Source organism: Neophocaena asiaeorientalis, unplaced genomic scaffold, assembly GCF_003031525.2.
Source record: "Neophocaena asiaeorientalis asiaeorientalis breed wild unplaced genomic scaffold, Neophocaena_asiaeorientalis_V1.1 scaffold22, whole genome shotgun sequence".
Taxonomy (NCBI): domain Eukaryota; kingdom Metazoa; phylum Chordata; class Mammalia; order Artiodactyla; family Phocoenidae; genus Neophocaena; species Neophocaena asiaeorientalis.
The window spans coordinates 85,286-113,126 of record NW_020174422.1 but is presented as its reverse complement, the minus strand read 5'-3'; the positions used below and the strand labels follow the sequence as shown (position 1 = coordinate 113,126).

General features: G+C 50.0%; 1 protein-coding gene across 4 annotated transcripts in view; it reads left to right on the top strand.

Annotated features, from left to right (window-relative positions):
* Positions 1-27,841, top strand: part of SEMA5B (semaphorin 5B) — a 125,924-nt gene that overhangs the window by 65,989 nt on the left and 32,094 nt on the right. For all 4 annotated transcript variants that reach the window (XM_024756518.1, XM_024756517.1, XM_024756520.1 and 1 more), the window contains exons 2-3: positions 18,041-18,243; positions 23,432-23,531. In XM_024756518.1, the coding sequence (XP_024612286.1) occupies positions 18,090-18,243; positions 23,432-23,531 (254 nt within the window). In that variant the 5' untranslated portion in view covers positions 18,041-18,089. The remainder of the gene's footprint in view (positions 1-18,040; positions 18,244-23,431; positions 23,532-27,841) is intronic.

Genomic DNA, 27,841 nt, shown 5'->3' with positions numbered 1-27,841 from the left:
TGTAACAAATGGGGAGGTTTGATCTATCGCCAAATAAGACGGTAGGTGGGCATAGTAGGAACAGGGTATGGGGGAGCTTCTGATGGGGAGAGGGATTCCAGGCTGACTTTCGGAGAAGGATGGGTCTTGAATCAGTTAGATTCAAGCTAGCTGCTAGACAGTCCCTTCCTGCCAGCTGGTTGTCACTGGGACACCTGTGCCAGGAAGTGGCACATCCATCCATTTATGTATTCATTCACAAACACATGTCAGCTGAGCTCCCACGGCATGGCAAGCTCTGTGCTTGGCTCTGGGGAGGCAGTGATGAGAAGGCTCCCCTCGGAGCTCACAGTCTAACGCAGACATGGCCCACACTGTTGTCAATTGTCCAGTCCCTCATCCCGGGTCCTGGGCAGTTCAGGCTGGCAAATGCTCTGAGCACCAGTGTCTGCTCTTGACTTCACTCAACTCTAATTAAACAGGGGGTCGGTTCGATATCTCCCCGGAAAGCAGAGGTTCTGCAGGAGGGAGTGTATCGCTTAGGAATGTTTTTGGCTGCAAGAAACAGAAAACACTGCTTAAAATAACTTTAGACATAAGGACTTATTTAATCACTTAACAAGAGGTTTGGAGGTGGCAGCAGCTGCTGGTCTTCGCTCACCGGCTCAGCAGCATCAGGGGAGCCTTTTGTCCTCCTGGTCTGTCTCTCATAGTATTGAAATGGCTGCTATAGCTCAGGACATCGCATTTTTCTGCATGGCAGGAAGGAAGGGGTTAGAGACAGCTGAGTCTAGTCTCTTGTAAAGAAAGCAGCACTTTTCCAGAATCTGTAGTTGCCTGCTTAGTTCTCATGGGCCAGAACTATGCACATGGCCACCCCTAACTGCAGGAGAGGTTGGGAAGCATCTCACCTGGCACCGGGAACGTTGCCACTCTGTACAACATGGGGTTCGTTACCGAGGACGATGGGGGAATGAATAGCAGGGAGGCAACCAGCAGTGTTGCTGCAGGAGAGCTGTGGACTTCCTTGTGCAATCCTAGGCACTGAGCTTCTGCTCAAGAAACTTCTGGACGGGGCTTCCCTGGTGGCACAGTGGTTAAGAATCCACCTGCTAATGCAGGGGACACGGGTTCTAGCCCTGGTCCAGGAAGATCCCACATGCTGTGGAGCAACTAAGCCCGTGCACCACAACTACTGAGCCTGCGCTCTAGAGCCCACATGCCACAACTACTGAAGCCCACGCGCCTAGATAGAGCCTGCGCTCCGCAACAGGAGAAGCCACCACAGTGAGAAGCCCACGCACTGCAACGAAGAGTAGCCCCCGCTCAATGCAACTAGAGAAAGCCCACACGCAGCAACAAAGACCCAAAGCAGCCAAAAATAAATAAATAAATTTAAGAAAAGAAAGAAAGAAAGAGACTTCTGGATGAATCGGAGTGACTCCTGATGAAGCACAAACCTGCTTCTTCCCAGCCTGTCCTCTTCCCCTTCAGGGCTCGGGGACCATCACTCCCCTCCCCTCCCCTGCCCTGCCTCCAGCCAGGACCTCCCATCCCATTTCCCAAGTCTGCCCTCCTGGTTTCTGCGTCAGTTTCACCCACCAGGGAGTCCCTGGAAAAGAAAGACGGGAGGGAGGATGAAAGAGGAGGGAAGGTGTTAATTAAACACCAGATGTTTAACTTTGTTAATTAATGGCTCTGTCACCCTGAGTGGCATCAGCCTCCTCTTCTCTGTCTCTTTCACCCTCACCATTCTCCCCGCCTCTGGAGGGCCTGACCCTAACGCTGAAAAGCCCAACATTGGTTCAATGGGGCCTGAGATCAGCAGAGGGAAGATGGAAGAAAATGGCCCGGGGAGACCTTGAGGAGGTGGTCCCCTTGGCCGGGAGGTAGTGAGGACATATTGGCATACTGGCACTGGGGACGGAGAGAAGGAAGAGTGGGAGAGAGACTGAAGGGGAAAGAGCCCTGAGGTCACAGACAGACAAATTTTGTTTGGCACACATCGGGATTTCCGAAAATGCAAGTAATTGCTTGCACTTAAAAATAAAGGAATTTCACATAAATCCAGAAGCACAGACTTTCTTTACAAATGGGTGGATCTGGGCCCCTGTCCTGGGAAGGCAACAGTCTGGAGAAGAGGAGAGCTGAGTCCCAGCTGTCCTGTCCAGATGGAGATGTCCTGTCCCACCTCCCCTGCCCCTGTCCCTCGCCCCCCAACCCCCCACCCCGCCCCGTGCACTTAGCTCATGTGTTGCCCGCCATCCCTGGGTTTGGGATCCAGTGTTGAAGTACAAGTGCCAGGACTTGACAATGGGTTGGACATGGGAGATGAGGGAGAGGGGATCTGGCAATGCTGAGATGTGAGTCAGGATACCTGAGGGGCAGGGGGTGGGGCTGGGGGAGGTCCCATTGACAGAAATGGGGGATGTGGGAGGAGCAGGTTAAGGGAGAAAGGTGACAGTTTCATTTCGGGCAGGCTGCAGTAGAAATGTCTGGGTGCCACTGAGATGGAGATGGCCTTGTGGTCTGGAGTCCAGAAGAGTAGGGCTGGCGAGGTGGAGGTGATGGAGCTGGGGTGGAAGTGGAAACCCTGGAGAGGAAGGAGCAGGGACCTCCCAGAGCAGTCAGAGTGAGAGAAGAGGGGATTGAGAGAAGAGCCTTGGAGAATCACAGATCTGGGAGAAAGAACTAGAAATGAGAGTTACGGCCAAGTGAGAGGTTGCAGGGAACCTGGACAGTGTCATGACAGAAAAGTAGGTACAGGGTCCAAGATTTTTTTTTTTTTTTTTTTTTTTTTGCAGTACACGGGCCTCTCACTGTTGTGGCCTCTCCCGTTGCGGAGCACAGGCTCCGGACGCGCAGGCTCAGCGGCCATGGCTCACGGGCCCAGCCGCTCCGTGGCATGTGGGATCTTCCCGGACCGGAGCACGAACCCGTGTCCCCTGCATCGGCAGGCGGACTCTCAACCACTGCGCCACCAGGGAAGCCCAGGGTCCAAGATTTTTATGGCACTGTCATCTGTATTATCCGCTGTGCAGCCCAAGGAGTGTTTCCAGCAGGCTCGATGGCCAAAGCCCTTGTTCCTGCTGGTGTGGCATGTTTGCTGACTCCCCAGAGAGACAGGAAATCAGCCATTTACATCATGGCAGTTTCACCCCTTTCAGGCCATTTGGAGCCTTCTGTCTAATAACTTTAGAATGAAAGGCTTTTTCCCTAACTGGAAATTTCAGTATCATCCCAGAAATGGGGAAGCAGGTTGTGTGCACATAGGAAGGATGGAGCTTCTGCTGCTGACACAGACACACAACTCCACTGCTCCAAAAAAATCTCTCTAAGGAAAGGCAGAAGGAACCAGGCTCTGGAGTCAGAGAGCCTGACCTGTGGCTTTCCTTCCCTCACCTCTACCCTTGGGTCGTGCATGTGTGAAATGAGGGAAGGTTGCCTGAGGATTAAGTGGAGGCTGGAGTCTGAGCCCGTCCCTCCCACCGGCAGCTCCTTCCTGCTCCCTCAGACACCACCAGCACAGAAGGCAGCAGATGTTACTGGTTTCACTTCATTTCCATAGATTTACAAGCATCCCTTTATGTGTTACTGAAAAATTGGGTGTAAATCCTATTTTAAGAACACAGTGGAACTCATTACTTGAAGAATGCTTTAGAAAATCCTTTTGGGAAGTGAATAATAATCACCCCTTGGTAAAACTTTTGTGCCAGTGTTCATGAATTTCTTTGTCTGGAGTGCAGTTCACCTGTAAGGTCTTTCCCCGCGGTGTTCCCTTTGCATTTTGTGACCTCCTTCTTTCCCAGGGGACACACTGCTCCCCTTCCCTGCGCTGTCATCTCGGAGGACATCTGCGGTGTCCTCTCTCCCCACCCCCTCAGCCTCTGAGCTCCCTGACCGTCCCCTCAGCAGTCGCCTCTTTCTTCCTCCCCAAGACTGTGGCGATGACTTAATCGTGATCTTTTACCTGCTACTTCTCTTCCTTCTCTAGAAATTCAGGCACAGATGAGTCTCCAGATGCCAGAAATCTTTGCTGCGTTTGAATGACTGGGTGGGAGTACGTATGGTGGGTGTAGGAGGCAGAATAATGGCCCACCCAAGACATCCCTGTCCTTATCCCTGGAACCTGTGAATGTGTTACCTTATGTAGCAAAAGGGCTTTGCAGCTGTGATTCAGTTAAGGACCTTGAGATGGGAGAGCATCCTGGAGTATCCAGGTTGTCCCATTGTGATCACAAGGGTCCTTAAAAGTAGAGAAGCTTTCCCAGCTGTGATAGAGGGCCATGTAACTACCAAAGAAGGGTTAGAGAGAGGTAGTTTTGCTGGCTCTGAAGATGGAATGTGGGCGGCCTCTAGAAGCTGGAAAAAGCAAGGAAATGGATCCTCCCCTAGAGCCTCCAGAAAGGAATGCAGCTCTGCCTACACCGTGATTTCAGTCCAGTGAGAGCCATGGCAGACTTCTAACCTACAGACTGGAAGAGAATAAATGTGTGTTCTTTGAAGCCACCAGGTCCATGGTAATTGGTTACAGCAGGAACAGGAAATGAAGACAGCGGCCAGCGCAGGGTTCGCCTGGACGTCAGGCCTCACACCTAACCTGTCTCTTTTGCCTTGTTCACTGGATATCCAGGGACTCACCCAGAATTGCCCCCTGTGGTTTCAGCTAGCCCTGGGTCTGCATCTAACTCCTGTTGCCCACACCTAGGACTGGGCTGCGTGATGCCCCAGCCAGGTAGCCAAGGTGCGATGGACAGTAGGGGGCTCACTTCACTCACTGATCAGTAGCAAGCACGCCCTGCGGGGGAGTGAGGGTCTGGCAGTGGGCGCCACACTGCGGGGAGAGTGGGAGAAGACCCGATCCTCTGGGGTGGGGCTGGGGGGTCAGCCACACACCCCCTGGGATCTCCTGGTCCTCAATCCCGTGGATTTTAGGAGCTCTTTTTAAAAAGATTGTAGTAGCATACACACAACATAAAACTTACCATCTTAACCATTTTTGTGTACAGTTCAGTAGTATTATGAACATTTACGTTGTTGTTCAACCATCACCATCACCCATCTGCAGAACTCTTTTCATCCTGCAAACTGAAACCCTGTACCCAGTAAATAGCAGCTCTCCATTCTCCTCTCTCCCCAGCCCCTTGGCAACCATCATTCTACTTTCTGTCTCTGTGAATCTGATTACCCTTCATATGAGTAGAATCATACAATATTTGTGTCTGGCTTATTTCATTCACCATAATGTCTTCAAGGTTTGTCATGTTGTAGCGTGTATAAAAGTTTCTTCCATTGTAAGGCTGAATAATATTCCATTGTATGTTTATACCACATTTTGTTTATTCATTCATCTTTTGATAGACACTTGGGTTGCTTCCCCTTTTGGCTGTTGAGAGTAATGCTGTTATGAACGTGGGTGTACAAATATCTTTTCGAGTCCCTGCTTTCAATTTTTGGGGGTATATACAGGCATAGCTTGGAGATGTTGTGGGTTCAGTTCCAGATCACAGGAATAAAGTGAATATTGCGATAAAGCAAGTCACACGAATTTTTTGGTTTCACAGCGGGTATGAGAGTTACGTTTACACTATACTGTAGTCTATTGTGTGCAACGGCATTATGTCTAAAAAATTGTACATACCTTGATTTAAAATACTTTATTGCTAAAACATGCCAAAACAGGAAGTTGCCTGGTGATCCAGTGGTTAGGACTCAGTGCTTTCACTGCCTGGGCCCGGGTTCAGTCCCTGGTGTGAAACTAACAGCCCACAAGCCGCACAACCGAAAAAAAAAAGAAGCCAAAACAATGACAATAGTAACATCAGAGGGCACTGATCACAGGTCACCATAACAAATATAATAATAATGCAAAAGTTTGAAATATTGCAAGAATTACCAAAATGTGACAGAGAGCAGAGGAAATGCAGTGAGCAAATGCTGTTGGAAAATGGCACCGATAGATTCGTTCAAGGTAGGGTTGCCACACACCTTCAATTTGTTCAAACAAACAAGCAAAAACAAAACAGTATCTGCTATTGGCACAATAAAGCAAAGCGCAATACGATGACGTATGCCTGTACCCAGAAGTGAAATCGCTGGATCACGTGGTAATTCTATTTATATTTTTCTTGAGGCACTGCCATGCTGTTTTCCATGGCAGCTGCACCGTTTTACAGTCCCACCAACCTATTTTAACCATTTTAAAGTCAGTGGGATTAGGAACACACACTGTGGGTGACCATCAGCACCACGCCTTCCTGTAGGGGTTCTTTGGGTTCTAGAACTGCCTCTCCAGGTGTTGAGAACCATGCTCTGGTGAGTGAATAGAAATGGACCCTCCCCACAAAGGTTTCTTTTGAGCAGGAGGATCTGTCATTGAAACCCCAAGGAAGCCCAGGCCTTTAGCTGGATTCGTGGGCTGTTTTTGAGCTGTAGGAATGTTTTCAAATGCAGTTGTCATTTTATACAGAAACGGCCTATCTGATAGCAAAATATTTCCATGGAGAGCTTGCCCACGGGGAGGAGAAAAAGGAGGCTGCTCTAATGAATAGATAAGCTTGATTTGCGTTTGGCAACATCCTTAGCATTTAATTCCAGCAATTAAAGTAGGCAAGTCTCCTTTGTTTCCTTCTCCTTGCCAAAACAATTAAATATTACAGAATGTTTGGAAAACAGAAAAAAATTCCTACTCATGGGCATATCACCTTAGGGTGAGCACCGCCACCACCGTTCACCGTATTTGTCTGACAACGTATGAACCAAATATGCTGCTCACCTAATTTCATTTAAGCTGCGCTGCAACCGTGAGGCAGGGTCCTGGTTCCAATCCATGGCGTGTCCCTGAATGCCAGGTTCTCTCCTCCTGTGTCTGGTCCGCCCGCCTCCACCCACATGCCGTCCCCTACAGAGTTGCCCTCACGAGGTTCACACTTGCTTGTTGTGCAAAGTGATGTAAATATTCCCTTTCTATTCTTGTTTTCAGTCCTGACCTCGTGTTGACATACTCTGTTCATAGGAGCAAGTCCAGACTGATGATAAATGCAGAATGGCTGTGGACTGCACTTTTAAGCTTTCCCCGTCTGCAGATGTTTGCCGGAGCAGCCTGAGCTCCGGCAAGAAGCCCTCCAGGCCCGGACTCTGCTCACAAGGCTTTGTCCAATAATGCCATTTTCCTGTGTGGTGCACTGAGACTGCAAGGGGCAGGCTCTGGAGCTCGGCTGCCTGGGTTTGGGTCTGACTTCTACCTGTTTGACCTTATGTGAGTTACTTAGCTGGTCTGCGCCTCAGTTTCCCCATGAAATTGGGGATGAGAATAGTACCTGCTCCATAGGATTATTGTGTGAATTAAATGGCATAATATAAAGAGCATAGAGCACTGCCTGATACATAATAGCATGGTCTTTGTTGTTATTATTTAGTCTTGGTTTTCCCACCAGCTCCCTGCCCAATCTCAAGCTTCACTTTCCTCATCTATAAAATACAGGGTTGAAACAAATGATCTTTAAGAGCCCTTCCTATTAAACTTTCTGTGATCACACTTTTCCTTTTATCTTCCCCATAGGTTTACTTGCAGTTAGGGGGATGCGGGTGGGACTGCAGGAAGCATGCCAAACACTGATGGGACAAATGCATGACTTGGAGTTTGCTAGGAATAGACCAAGGAGAGGAGACGCCAGCCTAGCCCGGCCCAGCCTGGACAGCAGAGTGCAAAGACAGGGAATGAACTTGCCCCTGGGAAAGGGGGTAGGGGTGGGGGTGGTATCCCATACCCTCACCCTCAGGTTCCAGAGCTGAAAAGTGCTGGGAAGTCTTTCCGAGCCTCTGCCCCTCCCCCACCTGGTCCCAACCTTCTCTGGGGCCCCCGTCGACCAGATGGTCTAGATGGGAAGAAAAGAGAGAAATCCGTATCCAATCTGCTCTATTCAGAGCAATGGGAAGGAATCTGCATCTCAGTTTTATCTTTGTGCTGAGCTTGGCTAAGCTTTGCCCCCCAAGTGGTGAGTGATGGGTGGGTGGGAAGATGGCATTCCTGGTCCTGGGCAGGGGCAGGGGGAGGGGGAGGGAGGAGCGCCCCCCTCCCCACACCTTTCCCTCCCCACCAGACCGAAGGCAGATTGCATTCTTTCCTGCTCTTGGTTCCCCCTATTTCCTCTTCTTTTCTTTTCCTTCTCTTTTTCTCCTTTCCCAGGCAGGCAGCCAAGTGGAGACTTTGAATCGAAGCAAGGAGGGAGGGGCCCGGGAAGGAGAACCAGCTGAGCCCCCTTCCCTGAGGGTCCCCAAGGGCTCGAGGGCTGAGCTGAGGTGGGGACGGAAAGGAGCATCTCACTCTCTCCCACCCACCCTGGCCCCTGGCTGTCCAGTCTAGGCTGGAGCCCAGGGCTGCCAAGCAACTGTCAGTGCACTGGGTGTGGGGCTCTGGACCCTGCCCTGACCGTCCAACCTCTGGAATGTCTTTCTCCAGAGCCGCTCAGGACCTGGAAAAACTGGCCTCCACAGCCAAACTCACAGGAGACTGATTTGCGGCCGGAAGTCGGCTTAATCTCCGGAAAGCACTCTCCCTGGTCTGGAAGCCGACTCAGGAAACCAAATGAAACTCCAAAGGCTGCTTAGAGAGTGTCCGCAGCCAGGGCTCAGCAGGTGCCAGGAGGGCTGGGGCCAGTCCTCCTCGTGGGAGGGCGGTGTGTGGAGTGGCTGAGAAGTGGGCTTCTGCAGCACACAGTCCCGGATTCAAATCCCCACTCTGTGATCACCTGGTGCTGGGAGCTTGGGCATGCTCCTCAGTTTTGCTCACCTCTGTTTCCTCTCATCAGCTGAGAATGGTGATCTCTTGGCAGCTCTCAGCTTTCTTGCCAAACTGCTGTGAGATCTTGCAGGGAAAGAGCTTGGCACAGCGCCTGGCACGATCTCAACAGGCAGCAGCCACGTTTATTCGAGGTCATAGGTTGTCTTTTCCTTTCTCATTATACCTTTTTTTTAATCAGTCAAATGAAAAGAGATCCCTGGCTGCTCTGGAGACAACCCCCTTGCAGCAGTAATCTGAGTGGTCTCCACTGCTGCCTTGGTTCAGCTCTGTGACCCATGCCCCTCCTACCTGGTCCTCCAGACCCTCCCGGCTTCTATGCAGGGCCACCCACTGCAGTTGGGCTGTTGTGTTCTCCACTGGGTGCCAGTGGGGGCTGAGATCCACCTGTGCTCTGAGTGCACCTAATTCCACTTCTCAGAGTTGTGCTGCAGACAGGTGGCCTGCTCTAACCCATCCCACCCGCTGCCCGCTGCCACCTAACTTTCCAAAGCACAGATCCAGCCACATCCTTCCCCTGCCCCAAACCATCGACATGTCCTCCTTTTCAGCAGAAGGAAACCTCCTGATGCTTCAGGTTCATGCTAAAGTCTCCATGATTTGGCCTTGGTCTTCCTTTGCAGGCTCATCTCCTGCTGCCCATTTCTCCAGCCTCGCTAGATTATGCAGGGATGGACAAGGGCCAAGTCTCTGCCTGTGCACTTACCATTCCGACAGTCTGGAATGCGCTTTGCCCCGACGGCTGGGCGAGCTCCTCTTCTTCCCTCAAGGCCCTATTTGAGTTCTACCTTCTACATGAGGATATAGACCTCCATCCCACCGGCATCCTCTCACTTCCCTTTCCCAGGGCACCTTGGAATCTGCTTCCTGCTCATCCTCTCCTCATGCTTCAATCTCTTGTGGGACCATAACCTGCAGGGGAACTGGGACACCCCCTCGTTCATCCTTAAACTGAATGGGATGGCGGATGACCCGATGGTCCTCAGTGCGGCCTTTCAGCGTCTCCTGCCGGAGGCAGGTGTGGGCTCTCTCTCTCTCCCTCTCTCTCTCTCTCTCTCTCTCTCTCCACCCCTGTCTCCCTCCTCCTTCGCCCCAGAGAGCCAGACAGGAGCAAAGGTCCCTCTAGGACTGCGGGCCTTCCAACAGTCCCAGACCTGGCCCTCTGCCCTTCTTTCTCTCTCCTTCACTCTCTGTCAGCTATTTCATCCCCTCCCACAGTTGCAGCTAATCCTCCTCCCACCATCTGAGCTGGGAAAATGAGCCCTGGACAAGTCCCATAGAAGGCGAGGAGTCTCAAGGGGCGGTCCGCGTGGGTGTGCATTCTCTCTCTCTCACACACGCGCACACACACACACACACATTCACACGGCTCCAGGCACCATTACAGTGACCCCATATTGAGGACCACAGGGAATTGGGGTAGCAGCGGGAGAGAAGGCAACAGAAGCTCTGGCCAAGGCTTTGGGAAAATGCTTTCCTTGTCACTGAGGGTTTCCGAAAATAGCAAGAGTCAGCTTGTGCTGCTCTCCCTCCCCCTCTCCTAGAGCACCCCGCCCCAGTGCCAGTGACAAGCGCTTGGAGACAGGGCGAAATACAGGCTTCCAGTGACCCCTTACCATCCAGACCCCAGGTCCAGGTCACTGTCTCTGCCTAGTGACTTCTCGTGCCATGGGCGACTGTCTCCGCTCCTCTAGTGAACCATAAGCTCCTTGAAGGTAGGGGCCAAACTTTTATCCTGTGACGTTCCACCTCCCTCACATCCTTTATCTATATAGGAACCTGCACATAGTAGGTATTCAGCAAATGCTCAGTAAAGTATTGTATTAACAAATGCATGGGTGAACCTGGGAAGACATTTAAGTGACTAGTTGAATGTTTTATGTACATGAAACTTTCATACAAATGGATTTCATAAAAGACCTACTCTGTGCTAGACTTAGTTCTGGGAGCGTGACAATCATTCTATCCAAGGCAAGGACATATTAGCCATATTTTACAGGTGACAGAACTAAGGTTTGCACTCAGGTCCTGCAGCCTCCCAAGCTCCAGACTTTCCGTGGTACTCTAAAGCCTCAAGAAGGTGGGATGACCTCTGCTATGCACTGCTAGTGGAGAAATTCTATGATTATTTTCATGTCAGACTAGAAAAACATAATAGAAATAGAAATTTCTGTTTGTCTTAGGCGTGTTGGTTGTAGGTATGAGAAACCAAACTGTGTGGAATAGGAATCGTGCTTGGCTAATGATATCTGAGGCCTGAAAAAAAGGGCTTAAATTAGGAGTGAATTATTCAATAATAATAATAATAGCCAACCCTTACACAGCATCTGCTTTGTGGCAGGTGCTGATCTAAGCCTACTAGACAAAATAACTCATTCAATGTTTGCAGCAACTCTGCGAGGGAGGTATTATTATTCTCCCCATTTTACAAACAAGGAACAGACACAGAAGTGTGACGGTCAAACATGAGAAAGACGCCTGGCGGTAGGCAGAGCAGAGCTGATTCTGTCATCAACAGCCCAGGTTCCTGTCTCTCTGCACCACGATCCTTATCATGTGGCTAGAGGTCACCTAAAGATGCAGGGTTGTCCTATCTTCAGGCCAGGCGGGAAAGGAGCCTTCTCAGATACGTCCCCGCAGGCCGCAAGTGACTTCCTTGCGTGTCTCCCTGGCCACTGGTCTGAAGGCCAGGACAGGCCCTGAGCAGGGCAAGCTGCCTCCACCTTACCCCCAGTGATGCACAGGTGCCTTTAGGAAGAAGGAGGGCAAGAATGGACACCCAAGAGGCAATAGTGTGTAGGCGACTCCTGGTCTGACACAACTCCAACAAGCTTAGGCAAAAACAGGGACTTTGATTACAAAGATCTGGGAGCTGGTGGCTCACGGAAGTAGAACGTAGTCAGACCTCAGGAAAGGGCTAGAACTGGGAACTAGAAGGCTGGCAGCGTCCCAGGGAGACTGCTCTCTCCTGCCACTGGTCTCTGACTTCTGCTTCTCTCCTCAGCCCACAGGACAGGTGGAAGACAGCGCCCCCATGGGGCCATTAGTGTTCCAGGTTCCTCTGAAAAGACTGACTTGACCCTGGGGTTGGGGGTGGGAAGCATACACCCAAATGGCCAGGGAGAGCATCTGATTGGTCTGTTTTGACCACGTGACTTCCCTGGGTGCAGGCAGCTATGGTGGGGGGGCGGGGATAAGGTGTGTAAGGCTGCTGAGGGTCCACCCCTTTAACGTGTGGATGGGGGCGTAGATCATTTCCAAAGATGGGGAATTCTTGGGAGTTGGGAAGTCAGGCCCCACCCCAAGGATCTAGAAAGGGTTCAAGAAGTCAGACCCTGTAACCCTCTCAGTGATGTGGAGGTTAACTGCCTCCTTTTTTCACTATGGCAGCCCCTGCTCTGCTGGCATCTCCAGGCCCTGGTTCACGGAGCCCTGGCCATCTGCACCCCATGCTCCGGCCCCATCCCTTGCCACCCGGTTCCTTCTGTTCCTCCTCTGTACCCCTCTTAGGATCTCCCGGCTTCTTTGCCAAGGGCAGAGGAGGTCATTGAAGGTGGTTGTCAAATAGGCTGGGCACGGCCCCTGTGGCATTGTGAAGTCAACACCTCCGCCACCCCGCAGCCTCAGGATCAGAACCCTCACCGGAACAAAGACTCTTCCTGTCTGCTCCCTAATCAGAGTCTGCCTGTCTCTGGGTGACTGTGGTCTGCGAGCCGCTTACATGTCCATCGACTGCTCGGGCTCTCTCTCCCTCTTTTCTCCTCCCTCGCCTGAGCAGAGGAGATGGGAATCCAGGTTCTGCCCTCAGTCCTTCCCGCCCTCATTCCTATGCCGTGTACCCTTCCCTTCTCCTCAAGCAGCAGATGTGCTGTGCTGGGGCCAGGTGGACAGAGTGATATTAATCTAGCAATTATTGATTCAGGAGGGACTTGGAGGACATATTTACATGAAAACCGTAATGTGAGCAGAACTTCTGCTGCGGAAATTAGGTATTTTTAGGCCTGGGGTCTGGGGGAGAGGAAGGGGCCTAGGATGTGCTCCTAATTCAGGCTGGGGGCACTCAGAATCTGGCCAGGCAGAGGGCCAGACCTGGGGATTCTGGGAGTGGCAGGGAGGCCTGGGAAAGAAGCGTAGGGCAGGGGGAGGGTTGGGAATAATGGGGGGAGGGCAGCTGCCTTACCACCTTCCATGTCCTGAGAGGCCAAAGGAAGAAAAGCCCCAGCTAAGGTCTAAAAAGAGTATGCTTGCATATGCATTGAACATTGACAATTAGGTGTTAATATCAGTCAGGGTCCCCATAGGAAACAGATGGCACACGCAAACTGGGAAATGTGAGGCCAGTTTAATAAAGGAACTGTTGACAGAGGTGTGGGAAGGGTTTGGGGAACCATATGGGAAGGCTCACTGTGCAATACCCTGGGGCTGATAACCAGGGGGCAGTACACCCCCAGGCCTGAAGGGAGGAAGTGGGGAGCGATTGTGGAAACCTGGAGGCCGAGAAGCTGCAGGAATGAGCTCTGACCTTCTGTGGAGGGACGCAGCAGCCCCTCCTTCCTCCCTCCCTCCCTCCCCCTCCCCATCTTATGCCAGTTCCCCCTATTGACCAGAGGGAAGGGGGCCCCGATGCAGTCCAGACACAGAACAGGGAGGGGGAGGGAGAGTGGAGGAAAGAATAAAAGGCATCCACCGCAAGGGCGCAAGGGGATTTCCCCAGTCCTCCCCGCTCCTCTTCCTTCAGGGCACCAGAATAGCTCTAATTGATGCTCAGTCTCTGCCGCACTGTTCTAGGCCTTTAAAAGGTAGGGAGGGAGACGCAAGAGGGAGGAGATATGGGGGTGTATGTTTCCTGAGAGGCCAAAGGAAGAAAAGCCCCAGCTAAGGTCTAAAAAGAGTATGCTTGCATATGCATTGAACATTGACAATTAGGTGTTAATATCAGTCAGGGTCCCCATAGGAAACAGATGGCACACGCAAACTGGGAAATGTGAGGCCAGTTTAATAAAGGAACTGTTGACAGAGGTGTGGGAAGGGTTTGGGGAACCATATGGGAAGGCTCACTGTGCAATACCCTGGGGCTGATAACCAGGGGGCAGTACACCCCCAGGCCTGAAGGGAGGAAGTGGGGAGCGATTGTGGAAACCTGGAGGCCGAGAAGCTGCAGGAATGAGCTCTGACCTTCTGTGGAGGGACGCAGCAGCCCCTCCTTCCTCCCTCCCTCCCTCCCCCTCCCCATCTTATGCCAGTTCCCCCTATTGACCAGAGGGAAGGGGGCCCCGATGCAGTCCAGACACAGAACAGGGAGGGGGAGGGAGAGTGGAGGAAAGAATAAAAGGCATCCACCGCAAGGGCTCAAGGGGATTTCCCCAGTCCTCCCCGCTCCTCTTCCTTCGGGGCACCAGAATAGCTCTAATTGATGCTCAGTCTCTGCCGGCACTGTTCTAGGCCTTTAAAAGGTAGGGAGGGAGACGCAAGAGGGAGGAGATATGGGGGTTTATGTATATGTATAGCTGATTCACTTTGTTATACAGCAGAAACTAACACACCATTGTAAAGCAATTATACTCCAATAAAGATGTTTAAAAAAAACAAAAAAGGTAATACACTCCAGTATCCATGGGGGATTGGTTCCAGAAACAGCGCCGCCATACCAAAACCCTCCGATGCTCAACTACCTTATATAAAATGGTGTAGTATTTGCATATAACCTATGCACATCCTCTCATATACTTTAAATCATCTCTAGATTACTTATAATACCTAATGCAATGCAAATGCTATGTAAATAGTTGCTGGGAGCATGGCAAGTTCAAGTTTTGCTTTTTGGAACTTTCTGGAATTTTTTTCCCCCAAATATTTTCGATCCACGGTTGGTTAGAGGCAGAACCCGCAGATATAGCCACCTGTAACTCCCTTAACTTTTACAACTGCTGAGGGAGTTGATATTGTTATGCTCACTCCCAATTCGGGGAAACTAAGGCAGGGAGAGGTTAAGTATTTTTTCCTAGAGTCGCACAGCTGGTAAGGAGAAGGCTGGGATTTAAACTCAGGTTGACTGGCTCCAGAGGGTTGGCCTTGCCTGTTGATTCCACACTCCCCCAAGGCCAGGAATCAGAGTCAAGGAAAGGAGATGATGGGCACCCAGGATAGGACAGCAGTGCCAAGCCCTTTGCAGCAGGAAGGACCCAGCTTAGCGCTGAGGAATAAGTTCTAGTGAACAAGTGTGTGAAACATCGCTTCAGGGAATAAGTTTGAGCCAAACCTCCCTCCCAGAGGGTCTCTGCTCAGAGAGATGGCCAGGCTCTCCTGGGGAGGGACAGAATTGAGCCTGAGAATGAAGGAATGAAAGAGGTGCTCCGGGGACTAATGACCCGTGGGGTGCAGGATGGGGTAGGGTAAGGGTGCATGGACGGTGTAGTCACTGGGGTACTTCTGGAAGCCTTGCAGCAATGCAGTGATAGGTTTTAATACCATTGCACACACAAGTGAGGAAACTTAAGAAGAAAATCATCCTAATGTAGCTTTCCAGACCTTGAGTAAGTAGTGGCAGTAGGGAGGGAAGAGAGAGGAGGGGTTAGGAGCAAAAAGAGCATGAAGGAAACCCAGGGGCCTCTAGGGCTTGGGGAGGTTCATCACAATCACCTTTGGGATCACTTACCTGCTGGCCCCAGGACTCCGCCCCCAGTGGAAGTGATTCTGATTTGCTCCTATCCCAACGGGGAATCCCTGATCTAGTTCAACCTTTCACTTCACAAATAATGAAAGTGACATCAAAGAGGTCACTGAGTGGGTTAAGGACATGTGAGGGATGTGGGATCAACAGGGCTTGGTGACACATTGGATGGCCCGGGGAAGGAAAGAGGCGGGAACTGATTCAGAGGGTCTGGTCAGGCTCCAGAGGAACCGTTGGGCAGCTCCATATTACAAGTTTCAGGGAACCAACACTAATTTTTAAAAGGTTTTTAAAATTTTTATTGAATAGGTATTAAACATATTTAATATTCAAAAATGAAAATAAAATAAAAAGGTATATATTGAGAAGACTGGATCACCATTTTGCTACTTTTAAGTAACCATTTTTTAAAGAATTAGTTTTGGTTTATTTTTCCATTGTATTGTAATGCTAATACAGCAAATATAAATATATATTCTTATTTCTACCCTCTTTTTTAAGAAATTTATCTATTATTTATTTTTATTTTTGGCTGCGTTGGGTCTTCGTTGCTGCGCACGGGTTTTTCTCTAGTTGCGGCGAGCGGGGGCTTCTCTTATTGCGGAGCACGGGCTCTGGGCACACGGGCTCAGCAGTTGTGGCTCATGGGCTCTAGAGCACAGGCTCAGTAGTCGTGGCCTACAGACTTAGTTGCTCTGCGGCATGTGGGATCTTCCCGGACCAGGGCTTGAACCCATGTCCCCTGCATTGGCAGGCGGATTCTTAACCACTGCATCACCAGGGAAGTCCTCTACCCTCTTTTTTTACCCAAAAGGTGCTATTACACTGTTCTGCACCTTTCTTTTTTCATTTAATATACCTGGAGATTCCTCCATAGCAAAATCTGGAGCAAACCCCCATTCTTTTCTGGAGCTGCATCATATTCCCTTCCAAAGACATAGCGTGGCTTATTTAGGGAGTCTCCAGTTGCTGGATATTTGGTTGTTTCCTGTCTTTTGTTATTTCAAAAAATACCACAAGGAATAATCTTGTGCATAAGTCACTTTGCCTGTGTGCAGGTGCGCTTATAGTCTATTTTCGTTTCTTAACTAACTGTGGTGAAGGAGCAGGTTTTACCTTTCAATTTACAATCTGTCGCAGATGGATACTTATGTAAAATTCAATAAAAGCAAATTCCTTGAGGAGTGAATTGAAAAAAAAAATCTAGGCAAAATACAAGTCCACATATTTTGTTATTACATCCAATAGACATAAAAATTGCTCTGTCGGGTTTCCCTGGTGGCACAGTGGTTGAGAGTCCGCCTGCTGATGCAGGGGACACGGGTTCGTGCCTGGGTCTGGGAAGATCCCACATGCCGCGGAGCGGCTGGGCCCTTGAGCCATGGCCGCTGAGCCTGCGCGTCCGGAGCCTGTGCTCCGCAACGGGAGAGGCCACAACAGTGAGAGGTCCGTGTACCGCAAAAAAAAAAAAAAAAAAAAAAAAATGTGCTCTGTCAAATTACTATAAAGGTTTTAAAAACCACTCTCCAAATTCATTTTATCTTATCTCAGACTGGTCACAGCTTGTGGATCGGGCGACCACTTTACTCCCAGGAATTAGGTCAAAGGGTAAATGCCTCTGTTGTTTTGCCAGATGTTGCCAAATCCCTCTCCATCGGGTTGTACAATTTTGCCCACCCACCAGCAGTACATGAGAGCGCCCCTTTTTCCACTGCGTCACCAAGAACTGTCATCTCACTTGGATATGTGCTAAACTGACAGGTGAACAACGATATCTCAGTCCAAGTTTTCATTTGTGTTGCTCTTATTATGAGTGAGAATAGCGTCGTTCATATTTTTAAGTCCTGTTTGTATTTATATTCTTTGCCATTTTTCTACTGGACTGTTGGTCTTTCTCCTCTTAATTCTCAGGAATTCTTTGTATATTAGGAATATTAGCCCCTTGTCTCTGACATGAACTGCAAATCTTTTTCCCTTTCTTGCCATTTGCCGTTTGATTTTGCTTGATGTTTGCTTTGGGGAGAGAGGGAGCATGCAGAAGTTTGTGGGTTTTATGTAGTTAAATTTGTCAATCTTTTCTTTAATACCTTCTGGATTTGGAGTCGTGGTTCTCCACTCCAAGGTTATGAAGAATTCTGCCCACATTTTCTTCTAGTATTTTTCTGGTTTTATCCTTAACATTTAAACCTTTCATCCAGTGGAATTTTTCCTAGTTGGTGTGAGTTATGGATCTAAATTTATCTTTTTACAAATGACTACCCACTTGTCCTAACTCCATTTATTAAAATCCCTAAGATACCACCTTTATCATTAAAATAAATTTTAAGCCATTTGGGATCATAATAGAAAAATCTCTATAATTTGTCAGTTTTGTCCAGAATACCATTACAAGGGAAATTAGCTTTCAAGGTATGATCTATAACTTTACATTACTAGAGCAGAGCAAACTCTTAAGTATTGCAAAAAAAATTAAATTTATTTAAACAGACAAACAAACAGATCCCGTGGGGCTACCGACAGGCACGGAGGAGATCGGGAGAGGTGGGTGCTGCTGAGGGAGCGTGTGGTGAGAGTGAGTGTTTGCATTTCAGGTCTCTCCCCAGCCTGCCTCCAGGAGCTGAGAGTACAGAGGGGCCCACCATGGTGTTCCCGGGACCCCTGGCTATCACCCTGCTGCCGCCCAGCCTCACACTGCTGGTGGTGCACCTCGCCAGCTCCCAGGATGTCGCCAGTGAACCCAGCAGTGAGCAGCAGCTGTGCTCCCTGAGGGAACACCCCATCGTGGCCTTTGCAGGTGAGAGCCACTTCCCTCTCGGTCCTTTTTTGCAATGACTGTGTCCTGAAGGACTTAGTGTCTCTTTGGCTGTTGGAAGTCATTTCTTGTAGGGTACGGGAGACTCTTCCTCTGGGGATAGATGTAAGAAGGATGGGCAGCCATGGGCTCGAGGGATCTGATTTTAGTCTCCAGACAATTTGTTCAGGCCCTTCATCCATTCTTCCCTGGGGGAGGAGGTGGTCTTTCTCTGGAATTCCTTTGCCGGAGAATGAGGTTATAGGTGCCTGGGGTGCTGTAGCCAAGGGTTGGTTGGTCATCTTGTGCTTCCAGCTCTTCTGGAAGCACAAGCTCTATTTCTTGGCTACCCTGGGAAAGAATGAAGCTGACTCACTCATTAGGAAGTGCCTAGAGATCTCTGGAAAGGTTCCCTGTGCTGTAAGATGGCTGCAGGGATGCCTGTCTTTGGCGCCTTGGGAGCCCCCAGGGAAAGGGGCCTTGATGACAAATAACTCCTTCTGTCAAGGGAGGGCATGAGAGTGTCTTATCATAGTCTTTCCCAGACTGGAGTTTGTGAATCACTGGACATATTCTGAGGGGTCCATAATTTCTCAATAAGTTTCTAAAATTAGTATATACATTTGATGATAATCTAAAATCATAACAAAACACAAATCCTGGAGCATCCTGCATGTTCTCCCTCAACCTATTAGCCAGTTTGGTGGTCACTGGGGGTGTTAGGACCACATCGACACTTCAGGATCCATCACCTCCATGATGGAGCTCACACTGGGATCTGCAGATGTGGTCTCAGGGGTCCCCATGTTCTTAAGTGATAAACACCCATCCTATTTCCTCTTCACAATAACACTGGCAGCGAGGCAGGGCAAGGGCTGTCACCTCTGTTTACAAATGGGGAGGGCTGAGGTGTAGACGGTTGGAGCGACTTGTCAGAGCCAGATCTTCACATCTGCCTCCTGACTCCATCCCGGGCTCTTCCCATTCCCCGCCGCAAAGGGACCAGGTGCGTCCACCGTCAGATGCGTGGCAGCCCATCCTCTGTGATTCCACACAGCCAGCTGAGAGAGGCAAGATGGAAACCAGAGTGGAGAAATGAATCCATAAGACCGAGGCGGGCATGGGATTCGGCGGGTGGGGAAGGCAGTATGGATAGGAGTTGGGGCAGCGAGGTGGGGAGGCTGGAGGCGTTTCAGATGTGTGGGATTCCCAGCTGTGGGCTGGCTCCTGTCTCGGGGAGGAGGGTTTCCAGCTGTCTTCTCCGTGCTGTCTTGTTTGAGCTGGGATCTGAGGCTTCGAAGGCTTAAGTGGATTAGAGCAAATTAGTAATGTCCTTAAACCTACAAAACGCACGCACACCCTCTGACTTCTGATGGCTCTTGGAGGCTGTCACTGCAGGGAGGGACCAAGGAGCAGAATCCTGAGCGTGTCCCCATGCGGGGGCTGCCTGTGGCAGCTCCTAATGAGCCCTTTCTTCTCAGGGGCTTTGCTGGGGCACGGTTGGCCTGGCTGATCCTGGGGCCATGGACAATGGAAGGAGAGCAGGGAAATCCCTGTCACCTAGCCAGGCTGATCTGTACTGGAACAAACTGGCTGGTGATGGGAGGAGGGTGGAGAGGTGGAGGATGTGTTCCTTGAAAGCCTGGCTTCCTTGACACCATTCTGATCTTCAGCTGTAAATTACTTGAATGAACCTGACTTCCCACCCCGCCCCCTTTCAGAAGGAAGGAATGAGGCCCAGAGTGACATAGGCAGTTGACACAGAGTGACTAAGAAATCCCCTGAGCCCCAGGTGAGCAGAGATGGTCCGTCCTAGACTGACAGCCCTGGAGACAGGCGTCATCTCTGTTTTTCCTCCTCAGGCCTCCTGGCCTCCCCAAAATTCACCCGTTCCCTCTTTCTGCTGGCTTTGGGTTTTCCTGTCTATTGGCCAAATTTTTCTTGGGCCCCTGACCCAATACCTGACTCCAGGCACGGAGCTGGACGCTGCGGGGCCTCAGAGGTGAAGAAGTTTCCTTTGAGTACTCATGTCCCTGTTGTTCCTTAAATGTCGCTCCCTTTGGTCTCCCAGTGCAGTTAGTCCTGGATGAGGGCTGGTCCTCTTGTCTCCCCACATCCTTTAGTTCTGCTGGGCACAGACTAGGGACTCCATTCATGTTGGGTGACTATGTTCTGGGTGATGCCGTGTTCCAGAGAAGCTGCCATAATCCAAGCCCGCACCAACCCCCAGCTTCCAGATGTTACATTTTACTTCTGACAGTTGAGTAGGCTTCTGACCCTGTAGCTGTGAGTTTCCCTCTCCCCTGACACCTGGCTGATCTGTGAATAACCCCTAAATACCCCAGAGGAGCTGCCAGTTGCAGAATCTGACAGACGTTTTTCTGTTTTGTAAGGTTAAATTTTCTCCTATGGGTTTCTTTTAAGGGGATCCACCTGTGTTTCTCTCCCGCCTGCACGTTATTCCTTTTGACACAGCTTGGTCTTTCGAGGTGGCAGGGAGAAGCCAGTATGGAGTTAACACTGGCAGTGGTTAATCCACAAAGTGGGTAATTGAATTGACTATAATTAAAATCACAGGCACGTCATGGAGAATGTCATTTTTCTCTTAAAGTCACTGTCCAAAGCGTTCACTGCACATGGAGCTCAGAACGTGCTCGGTGTTTTAACAACAGCCTTCCCTCTGGTCCTGTTTGCCTGTGTAATAAGAGGAAGCTGGCTCCCTTCCAAAGACAGCTCCCCCAGGATCACCTCGCTGTGCCCGCTGCATCTCCCCCCTTGCCCCTTCCCCCTTGCCCTTGTCAGTCACTTCGGGGTAAGGAAGAGGGACAGAAACTGGAAGGGACCGCCCCCACTCCTCCACCCCCACCTCCCACTGTCTTCCTGGCTCCTGCCCTGTTTCCTCTTCCTCTCCCTTCTCCCCAAGAAAGGGTTGGAATGAAGGCTGAGCTGAGCCATCTCCAGATGGAGTTTCTCCTGGTTTGCCGCAGACCAGTCATGCCACGTCTTCCCCTGTTCAGCTGCCCACATCTGGAATACCCCTGTCAGAATGGAAGAAGGGGATTAAAGTGCAAGCCAGTTGCTACTATTGGAGAGCACCCAGTATGCTGGGGATGGCAACCCCTCTCTCTCTCTCTCTCTCTCTCACACACACACACACCCCACCCGGAAAACTGATGAGCACATTCAGAGTGACAAAAACGTGCAGTATGAATGGAACGCGAAGGGTGGAGAGAATATGGAACAAAATAAGATCAGGATGGAGAGGTTATAATCCAGGAAGGCTTCCTGGAGAAGGAGGACCCTTGGCTTAGTCTCTAAGGTACGATGATATCCTATCAGGATTTCTGAGAGCAGCCCTGAGGTCAGCTAAAAACCCGGCCTACCCGACTCCACATCCATTCCTTATACTGTGATCACCCAAATGCCATTGCAACTTCGTGATGGTTCTTGCCAACCTATAGTCACCTGCTGAGGGCAGAGGCAGACACAAAGGATTTGCTTCATTTTGCTGTAGTTTTTCTTTCTTCTTTTTTTTAATCGTCCATATCACAGTTTTCTGAAAAACATCCAACTCGCAAAACCTTCAGTTCTCCAGGGAGCGATTAAGTGTTTGCCTGCCATGCAGAAATGAAGCGTTGCTTTTACTCTGTAGTGGAGGGATAATGAGCACTGATTTATTTCCCTTGGATGACACACACACACACACACGCACGTGCGTGCACACACACACACACACACACACTACTCTGGGCCTTCTGGGAGCCAGCTACTAATACACTGTGAGGAAGAAATCTCAGGGCCTCCTCACATTCCCCTCATCTTTACCCTATCGGCGTGAAAGCGTGAAAGTTCCTCTGCCCCACAGCTTTCTCTCTTTACTGGTCAGTTCCCTCACATCCATGAAGAAGGGGCTGAAGGAGAGCTATTAAGGGGCTGTGAGCCAAGATGGGGGAAGTGGTTCTCCATTTGGAGGGAAAGTCAGCTGGGCACTGTTCCCCAGGTGTACCCTCTCCAGACCACTGCCCCATCCATCCAGAGGGCTTGGAGGTCTCCTCTGCCCACCTGGTCCCCATGAAAGACTTTGGCCTTGGCTGGGAAGATTCTTCTTGGAGACAGAGATGGGCACTGCCCACCCACCCTCCATTCCTTCCACCTCTGTGGAGTCTTGTCTGAAAACCTGAGGCTTCTTGTACAAAAGGGAGTTGACGATTATTCATACATTCATTCAAATACTTCCAGCTGCTGGGAGGAGGCTAGAGCTCCCAGAAGCAAGATTGTCCTTGTCCCCCAGGGCAAACTACCAGATTAGACACCCAGTGAGATAGGAGCTTTGATGGCAGTCAAGAAGAGGTCTATGGGAGCCCGTCACCTTGCGTGGGGGAGTCAGGGAAGGCTTCTTGGAGGAGGTGGGGTGGGGACAAACAGGAACTGTTCCACTGAGGAACAATAGAATTGCAAAGGTTTGCAGGCTCTTGAGGGATAGATCTGGAGATGTGCACTGTGTTCTGGTTGAGTGTGGCTGGAGTGGAGGGTTTAAGGGGGAATGTATAAGCAGAAGCTTCATTCTTTCAGTGGATCACTAGATCACTAATGTGCCAGGCATTCATTCTACTTGGGAGGACAGTGGGGCCAGAACCCAAAGGAGTTGGGACTTTTCCTGGAGGAAACTGGGAGCTATTAAAGAGTTCTAAGCTAGAGAGTGACATAACCAGATTTGCATTTTAGAGAGATCACTTTGTTGCCTTGTGGGAAATGGGCTGGAGGGGCAAGAGTGCAAGCCATGCCAGTTAGGATGCTGTTGGCACCAGTCCAGGCAAGAGATGATGGTGGCTTGGCTGGGGGATAGGGTGCAGAGGGCGAGATGGATGGATTTCAGAGAACGAACAGGATTTGCCAGTATGTTTGGTGTGGCTGGTGAGGGTCTCGGGGGGTCAAGGATGATTACAGGTGTCCCTTTGTGCAGCTAGGGGGTGGGTGGAGCCCTTCTCTGAGCTACGGAACAAAGCAGGAGCAGTGACACCACCCCCACTCCCAGTCCCCCAGCAGGCTGCTCACAGAGGTGGGCAGGCAGAACCCAGGTCTCCAGGGTGCCCCTGCCTCACTGCAGCCCTTCCGTTCTTGGGTCCGATGCTGGTGCAGCTGGGAGCCCCTGGGCCAACAGTAACCAAATGGCTGCTTCTCCCTCCCCCAGATCTGAAGCCATGGGTCTCTAACTTCACCTACCCTGGAGCCCAAGATTTCTCCCAGCTCGCTCTGGATCCTTCCAGAAACCAGCTCATCGTGGGAGCCAGGTAATGAGGTACAGGAGGGTTGGGACCAGGACTGGGGGATCAATTCTAAGCGATTGAGTGGAGGGAATATCATTTGGCATGACCCTCTGTGGGCAGACCCTCACCCTGGGCTCCTATTCCACCCTACCAGGCCCTCTCTGTGTCTGAACGTCAGTCCCCCAGAAAAGGAAGCAGTGGATGGGTGGTGGGGGGAGGTGGGAAGGAAGTGACCTCCAGATCTCAGCAAGCCACATTCCTCAGGGTCTGGTAGTTATTAAGGGCAGGAATGCCTGCTGGCAACCTCCCAGCCCCTGTCCCTGCCATCCTGCCAGGACCTACCTAGCTGGTGTCCTCCCCATGCAGAGAAGGTGCCCAGGAGCCCCCTGCTGGCGGGCTGGCTGCCTGCACCTGGGACATGGGACACGGGCCATGTGCTTCTTTTATGAAGGACCTCACCTCCCTATTGCCTGATATCAGTTAGCCCCACTGCCCAGGTCTGGTATTCAAGGGGTAATACACTCTAGGGAGGACTTGTAGAGACTTTACAGAGCAGAGTAGGAGGAGAGAGTCCTCAAAATCATAGACCTTCAGCTCCGGTAGGGAAGGGAGCTTAGAGATGGTCTGTTCCAGTGGGACCAGAAGCATCAGCAGCATTGGGAAACTTGTTAGAAGTCAAATTCTTGGGCCCTACCCCAGACTGGATGAGTCAGAAACTCTGGAGGTGGGGCCCAGCAACCTGTGTTTTAACAAGTGCTCCAGGTAAGCCTGATGCACACTGAGTCTCAGAATCACTGGCCTAATCCAACTGTCCTCAATTTCAACATGAGGAAGCAGAGGCTGGAGTGGGGAAGGTGACCTTCCCAAGACCATGTAAACAAGATGACAACAGAGTCTGGGGACGAGAACCCAGGTCCCCTAACCTCAGGGCTAGAGTTTTTTCTGCCAACCCACGTTACCACCTCCAACTGCACTGCTGTTTTTCAGAAGCTCTCCGCCCCAGAGGTTCTGATTCAGCAGGTCTGGGGTGAGGGAGGATGGTCACTGGGTTGGATGCCTCCAGGCTCCACTGTGTAGCTGACCATCCTTGACTTCTGGGCTTTCCTGAGTGGCCCCACCCCTTCATTTGCCACGTGAAAAGGAGGCAAGTCGAGGACGGAGCTCTGGACCAGATGAGCTGCGTCCTTGTCCTGGGTAATCTTGACCTTTGAGCCTCAGTTTCCTCATCCGTAAAGTCCGGGTTATGTGATGCTGCCAACATCACAGGGCTATTAAGAAGCTGGGGCTGAATGCATTTTATTTTTTTAATTTTGAAATTAACTTATTACTTTGCATCAGTGATGTGTGTTATGGTATAACATTCAGAAGGTACAAAAGTGAAAAGCAGGGCCAGCCCACTATACACCAAGCAGGACCTCTCACTGGAGGCGTGCCCTGTGGTGAGTTTGCATGTCCTCTCAAAAGTAATCTCTACATATGCAAGTATACAAGAGTGTGGACCTTATTTTCCAAGCAAAGAGAATCATTGTTTTACTTTTTATGTTGAGATAGTGGTAGATTTACGTGCAGTTGTAAGAAATAATACAGAGATCGCATCCTTATATCCTTCACCCCATTCCCCCCCACACAGTGGTAACATCTTGCATAGCCATAATACAACACTGCAGTCAGGAAACTGACATTAATGCCATCCTTCCACCTGATTCAGAGTCCACCAGCTTTACATATGTAGTTTTTAGACTCCTGACGCCTTTGAGATAAGTAAGACAGAGAAAGACAAACACCGAATGTTATCATTTATATGTGGAATCTAAAAAATAAAACAAACGAATTAATATAGCAAAACAGAAACAGACTCACAGATATTGAGAACAAACTACTGGTTACCAGTGGGGGGAGGAAAGGAGGGGGGCGAGATAGGAGTCGGGGATTAAGAGAAACTATTATCTATAGAATAAATAGGCCACGAGAGTAAACTGTACAGCACAGGGAAATAAAGCCAATATTTTATAATAACTTTAAATGGAGTATAAGCTATAAAAATGCTGAATCACTATGCTGTACACCTGAAACTACTGTAACATTGTAAATCAACTAGACAATTAAATAAATAAATAATAGAATCCTGGTGCCTTTGCTCTGAACCTTGTGGAAGCATTTTGAAAGCTGCCATTCATTCTGCACCTGCCATGTGCCCGGCACTATTTTATGTGTCCAATGTGCAGTAAGACATCTAAAACGTGTAGTAAATCAGGCACGTAATAAGTCGTGTAATCTTCACAGTAACCCCAGGCAGTAGGTTCTGTGATTATCCCCATTGTATGGACCAGGAAACTGAAACGCAGGAGGGTTAAGTCACCGGCCTGTGTTCACACTGCTCTTCCTGATACTTTTCCCCCACGTGGGGTGAGGGGAGCCATACCTTTGCCTGGGTCCTTAAGCCTGGCTGTGCCCACAGAGAACCAGGGGAAAACCTGGACTGGGTCCCTTGCACCCCTTACAGCAAATGAAGTGGGTCCTCAGCTTCTTCCTTCTCCCCCTTTCTCTTGGAGCTTCTTTCCTTCTTCCTTCTCTTCTCCCTGACATGTTCCCCTTCTCTGTGACCCCCTGGGCCTCTGGAATTCTGGCTAGGGAAATATTTTATTCATTTATGCCCCGCCTTGTTGCGTAAGGGGTTTAGGATGGTCAGGCTTCACAGATTTCTCTCTGTTCTTATCTCCCAGAGAAGCAGACTTCGATGTGATGAATGATTCTTGTTGAGATAAAAATGAATAAAGTTTTGCAATGTTTCCTCTAATTTTTTAAAGCTGTGAGCAGATGCCTGTGTTACCTGAGCAGACAGCTGGGGCAGAGCCTTAAGCTGGAGCCCATCCATCCCCAGGCTGGGAGGGTGGGGGCAGAGGAGGGGCCTGGGGAGGGACCTCAGAGGCCTGTAGCCAAGGTCCCCTAGTGAGGCCCACCAGGACAGAAAAGCAGCCGAGTGGGTCCTGGACCCAGAGCCAGAGGTGTCTCCTTCAGGCCCCTGGATTCTTTCATCAGGGCCTCTCCCTCTCTTTCTGGCCCACTCTACAACCTTTCCCTTCATTTCTCAGCACAGCTAAGGTAGGCCAGAACTTTCTAAAGCAATCATTCCTGAAAACTTCAGGAACCAAGAGGAATGGCCAGAAGAAGATGTAAGAAGGAAAGAAAATTCTTAGGACAAACCCAAACTTTACATCTGTTTGACATTAATAAAGCCTTTCAACGTGCGTCACACCATTCCTCTGTCTCCACGGCCCTATGAAATAAGAATGGCAGGCATTAGTTTCTCCATTTTGCAGATGTGGACACTGAGTCCCTCAGAAGGCCCCCAGCAAGTGGCTGAGCTGGAATTCTCCCTGCCTCTGCCACAGGGGCTACTCTGAACCAGCAATCACTTTCATGTGGCTCTCTGACCAGGGGGTCCTGCCACCCTCCGAGTCCACGCATAGTGCCTAGTGGCTCCAGAGTCCGTGCAAAGCAGGCTCAGCAGCGCCTGACACCATGAGCGCTCAGTAAGTGGGCGATAGTCACAGTAGTGATGGCATCATCATTATTATTATTTCAGATTTTTGTTTTTTTAATTAAGACTTTATTTTTTTAGAGCAGTTTTCGGTTGGCAGCAAACTTGACAGGAAGGTACAGAGAGTTCCCATAGACACCCCCGCCCCACACAGGCCCAGCTTCCCTCACCACCAGTAGCCTCCACCGCAGGTGCATTTGATGAACCTACACTGGGACATCATCATCACTCAAAGCCCAGAGTTTACCTTAAGGTTCACTCTTGGTGGTGTACATTCTGTGGGTCTGGACAAATGTATAATATCACGTACTCATCATTAGAGTAACATACCTAGTAGTTTCACTGCCCTAAAAATCCCCTGTGCTCTGCCTGTTCATCCCCGCCGCCACCCCACCCCCTGGCAACCGCTGATGGTTTTAATGTCTCCATAGTTCTGCCTTTTCCCAGAATATCATATAATGAAATCATACAGCATATAACCTTTCCAAATTGGCTTTTTTCACTTAGTAGTATGTACTTAAGCTTCCCCTACGTCTTTCCATGGCTCGATAGCTCATTTCTTTTTAACACTGAATAATATTCCATTGTCTTGATGCACCACAGTTTACCCACGCAACTACTGAAGGACATTTTGGTGGCTTCCAAGTTCTGGCAATTATGAATAAAGCTGTTATAAACATCCGTGTGCAGGTTTTTGTGTGGATATAAGTTTCCTTATTTAAGGTTTTCGAGCAGCAGGCTGATATGATGAAAGCAGTGTTTGAGGAGGATGAATCTGGCAGCCCCGTGCAGG